Consider the following 4,753-nt stretch of genomic DNA (forward strand, 5'->3'; position numbering starts at 1 on the left):
TATCCAATAACTAGGTAATTATAATTTAAAAAATAATTTTCGAGCAAATACACTACATTATTTTGACTACTAGTGACTTGGGCCATTTAACTAAGGGTGACAAAAAAGTATCAAAATTGAGTTGGGGTAACTCTAGTTTTTTATTGAGTAGGGGTGATAAACTTTGGATTAGTGATTAGGGAGTTTTGACTTGCCCCAAAGTTACATTTTTAACACTTTGACCCCAAGCTTTGTTTTTTACACTTTGCCCCCAAGTTCTATTTTTAACACTTTGACCCAACCCATATAAACCCTACAATACCCAAATTGACAAAAAAAACGCGCCAAATTTTCTTTTTGCTTGCACCATTTTCACCATTTTTGCCTCTTCTTTTTGCTTCTTTTCTTCTTCTTCTTCTTCTTCTTCTTCTTCTTCTTCTTGCTTCTTCTTCTTGCTTCTTCTTATTCTGCTGGTTTCTTCTTCTTCTTCTTCTTCTTTGTCGTCCACTGTTTTGCTTTCTTCGTTTTTTTCTTCGTCCACCATTGTTGCTCAAGAAAAAGAAAAAACAAGACCACCCGATTTTCTAATTTTTTTACTGGATTTCATTCTTGTAGGTAGCACTGGGAATTACTTCATAAGTGTTTTCCTCTCATTCCATTGTCTGCTTTCTTCTTCTTCGTCGTCAGCCATTGTTGCTCAAGAAAGAAAAAAATGAGACCACCCGATTTTGTAATTTTTTGACTGGATTTTGTTCATGTAGCACTTGGAATTACTTCATAAGTGTTTTCCGCTCATTTGGTAAGTAAAACAATGTTGTTTTATTTTAATTTTTCATCTGGGTATAAATCTACTGATTTTCTAACAACTTACAGTAGCTGTTATAGTTATTGCAACAGATAATGTGGTTGTTGTAATTGTTGCAACCATTGCTAAATACGTTGTTGTACAAATAACCTGCAACAACTGAGTGAGTTGTTACAACAAGTATTCCACTTGTTGCAACAACTCAATGATCTATTGAAGTCAGCTTCGGTTTTTGTCTCAAACAGAACCCAAAAAACTGAAGCTGCTTCCAACAGATTATTGACTTGCTACAACAAGTGGAACACTTGTTGCAACAAGTAATACACCTGTTGCAACAACTCACTAATCTGTTGCAAATCTTCAACAGTCTGAAACAGAACCCAAAAAATCGAAGCTGCTTCCAACAAATTATTAGGTGTAATACTTGTTGCAACTGGTAATACACCTGTTGCAACAACTCACTAATCTGTTGAACACCTTCAACAACTTGAAACAAAACCCAAAAAACTGAAGCTGCTTCTAATAGACTATAGATTTGTTGGAACAAGTGGACTACTTGTTGCAATAGGTAATGCACATATTGCAACAACTCACTAATCTGTTGGACATCTTCAACAGTCTGAAACAGTACCCCAAAAACTGAAGCTGACTCCAATAGATTAGTGACTTGTTGCAGCAAGTGGATTACTTGTTGCAACAAGTAGTCCACTTGTTCCAACAAGTCAATAATCTGTTGGAACAACTACTGCAGATGTTTCATTTTGTTAGAGTTTGGTATGTACTCTCATGACCAATTTTTTGTTAAACAAAATATCTTCAGGCACCTCGAACACCACTAATGGGGGACTCAATAACAATAGGGGTTGATTGCCATGGTGAATGGATCGAGAAAAACAATCGATATATTTGGCGATAGAAGGGTGGTGACATGTTAGAGACGATAGCGATGATTGTCCAAAGAGATGTTGTGTTTGATGATTTTGTGAACCTAATCATCACCTATTGCGGAACTGGAAAATCTTGCCAACACTTACATGCACAGATCTTTTGAAAATCAGAGGGTCTTGCTATTTAAGATAACTGATCAGGTTCGTTTGCGTGCTTATTTGAACAATGTAGCTAGGCCCATGTTAAGGGTATATGTTGTTGGATGCCCGGTAGAGAACCAAAATTTATCTCAAGACCAACAAGATGTGTTAAATAATCAATTGGATGGGGGTAGATGTGGATATACTAGATAATGGAAGTAGGGCTGACCAGATTCCTATACCCGAAGTTGCGAGCAATACAGTGGGCACTACACAATCAACACAGTCTAGCCAAGTTCAAGATAATGAAACAGTTTTTTTTATAAAGGAATGTCATTCAAGAACAAGGAAGAACTATCAACTTCGTTGAAACTTGCTTGCTTGAAGAAAGATTTTAAAATCAAGAAGGTGATTAATTCGCGTTCTGTTTATTGCTTCAGATGTGTACGTCCGGAGTGCAAGTGGTGGCTGAGGGCTGTGAAGCTTTTAAGTTCTGATAGATTTTTTATCAGAACCTACATAAAGCATCACACATGTGGTTCTGAGCACATTACGAGTCATAATCCACATGCTACAGCGAAAGTCATTGGTGAATACTTCAAAGATAGGTTTCCTTACGATAAAGGCCCATCAACAAAAGATATGAGTCAATCAATCCGTACAGAATTGGGTTGTAAGGTAACTTATTGGAAGGTCTGGAAGGGCATGGAGATTGCAAAGGCTTTGACAAGGGGGACACATGATCACGGGCATGCGGTGCTTAATGCGTACCGTTATATGCTTCGTTCTGCAAATCCAGGAAGTAAAATGGCATTGAAGGTTGATGAAAGTTAGAAGTTCAAGTACTTTTTTGTAGCCTATTAGGCTCTGATGCTTGGTTTTGCGCAAATGAAAAAAGTCATAGCTGTCGATGGCACATTCTTGAGGAGAAAATATGAAGGAGTGTTGTTGTCAGCAGTCGCACAAGACGCGGAGAATCATATTTTTTCGGTGGTATTTTGTGTAATGGACAAGGAGTGTGATTATTTGTACAAATATTTGTTTGAACAAATGAGAAGCTATATAGAGGATACCCCTGAGTTGTGCATAATTTTTTATAGACATCTAAGTATCAAAAAGGCAGTTTCAATTGTCTTCCCTACATGTCATTATGGTTTTTGCATGAGGCACCTTAGGGAAAATCTGATAACCACCTTTCACAGTGGGGCGGTCGTATCTCAATTGTATAAAGCAGCAAAAGCATACAATATTGATGTCTTCAATGTCCATTTCAATCAAATTAGAGATTTAGTTCCTAGGGCAGCCGAACATCTTGAACATGCTGGATTCCATAGATGGAGTAGGGCATTCTGCCACGGAAATAGGTATTTGCACATTTCTGTTTCCAACAAGTAACACATCTGCTGTAACTAATAGGTTACTTGTTGCAACAGATATTATACTTGTTGTGATTTTCCAACAGCTGAGCCACCTGTTCCAACACTAATATGTTTGTTTTCTCAGGTATAATTTTATGATGATAAACACTACTGAGTTGGTGAACTCAATGTTCAATATTGTGTAGTTCCTGGGGCCGCCAAACATCTTGAACATGCTGGATCCCATAGATGGAGCAGGGCATTCTGCCCCGAAAATAGGTATTTGCACATTTCTGTTTCCAACAAGTAACACATCTGCTGCAACTAATAGGTTACTTGTTACAACAGATATTGTACTTATTGTGATTTTCCAACAGCTGAGCCACCTATTCCAACACTAATATGTTTGTTTTCTCAGGTATAATTTTATGATGACAAACGCTGCAGAGATGGTGAACTCAATGTTCAATATTGAAAGAGAATTTCCCATTACTGCTCTATTAGATTCCATAAACAGGAGGTTTGCTGAGAAATTTCATGAGAGGCGTATGGAGTTCATTGACTCACCAACCATCTTTGTTCCCTCAATGGAAAAAAAAGTATCAAAATTTGTCAACTTGGGGAATAAGTTATTGGCCCATCAAATTGCCAACTATAAGTTCAGTGTCATCGGTCACGGTTCGATTGCAACAGTCGATTTGCAAAGAAGATCTTGTACTTGTAGAGTTTTTGACCTAGACAAACTACCTTGTCCACATGCTATGGCAGCACTTCGAGTCCAATATTGTGAAGACTTTGGAAGGCGGATTTATGACTACTCACCTGCATATTATAGGGTGGAGAATTACATAATTGTATACTGTGAGGAAATGAATCCCGTTCCTTCTGAAGAATGTTGGGAAGTTCCTAGGGAGATTTTAGAGAGAGAAATACCTCCTCCATATGTTGATCCGAGCAAACCGGGAAGAAGACGGACAAAGAGAAGGCGTGGAATCAGGGAATCATTAGCAACGAGGAAAAACAAATGCTCCATATGCAAAACAGATGGCCATAAAAAAACTATATGCCCAAATGGAATTGGTCCATAGTTGTTAATCTTGCAATGTCTTGTAATAATAATTACTATTGTTGGTGTTTGTGAAATTGGATTTTATGACATTTTTATGTTGTTCTTCCTTATAATGGAAAATTATGTTGTTTGTGTTAGTGAACTTGGTTTATATGATATGGTGATCTTGCTCAAATCACCGATGTATGTTCTGTGGTTTTGCAATTTTTGAACAGTCTCCACCAAGTAATAATTCTGTTGCAACAGCTTTGTAACTTGTTAAGATTTTCCCAACCAGTAACCGGACTTGTTGCAGTAACTAAGTTACTTAACTTGGTTTTCCAATAAGTGACATGACTTGTTACAGCAAGTTATTTGGTGTTTTGAGTTTTTACAACAAATAGAATTAGTTGTTGCAGAAACTCCTTAACTTGTTGTGTTTTATCCAACAAGTGATATGACTTGTTCAACAACTATGTTGCCTGCTGCAACAGATTATGCAATTGCTGCAACAGCTATGATATGAGTCACATAT

The 4,753-nt window shown here is 37.3% G+C and overlaps 1 protein-coding gene across 1 annotated transcript; it reads left to right on the top strand.

The window, feature by feature from the left end:
- The first annotated feature begins 1,568 nt into the window (after window positions 1–1,568).
- LOC132638461 (uncharacterized) lies at window positions 1,569–4,280 on the top strand. Its single transcript, XM_060355327.1, has 2 exons — window positions 1,569–3,449; window positions 3,589–4,280. The coding sequence occupies exon 2, from the start codon at window positions 3,599–3,601 to the stop codon at window positions 4,256–4,258; it is 660 nt and encodes a 219-aa protein (XP_060211310.1). The 5' UTR covers window positions 1,569–3,449; window positions 3,589–3,598; the 3' UTR covers window positions 4,259–4,280.
- Window positions 4,281–4,753: the final 473 nt, after the last annotated feature.

The sequence above is a fragment of the Lycium barbarum genome, chromosome 4 (assembly GCF_019175385.1).
Source record: "Lycium barbarum isolate Lr01 chromosome 4, ASM1917538v2, whole genome shotgun sequence".
NCBI classification, from domain to species: domain Eukaryota; kingdom Viridiplantae; phylum Streptophyta; class Magnoliopsida; order Solanales; family Solanaceae; genus Lycium; species Lycium barbarum.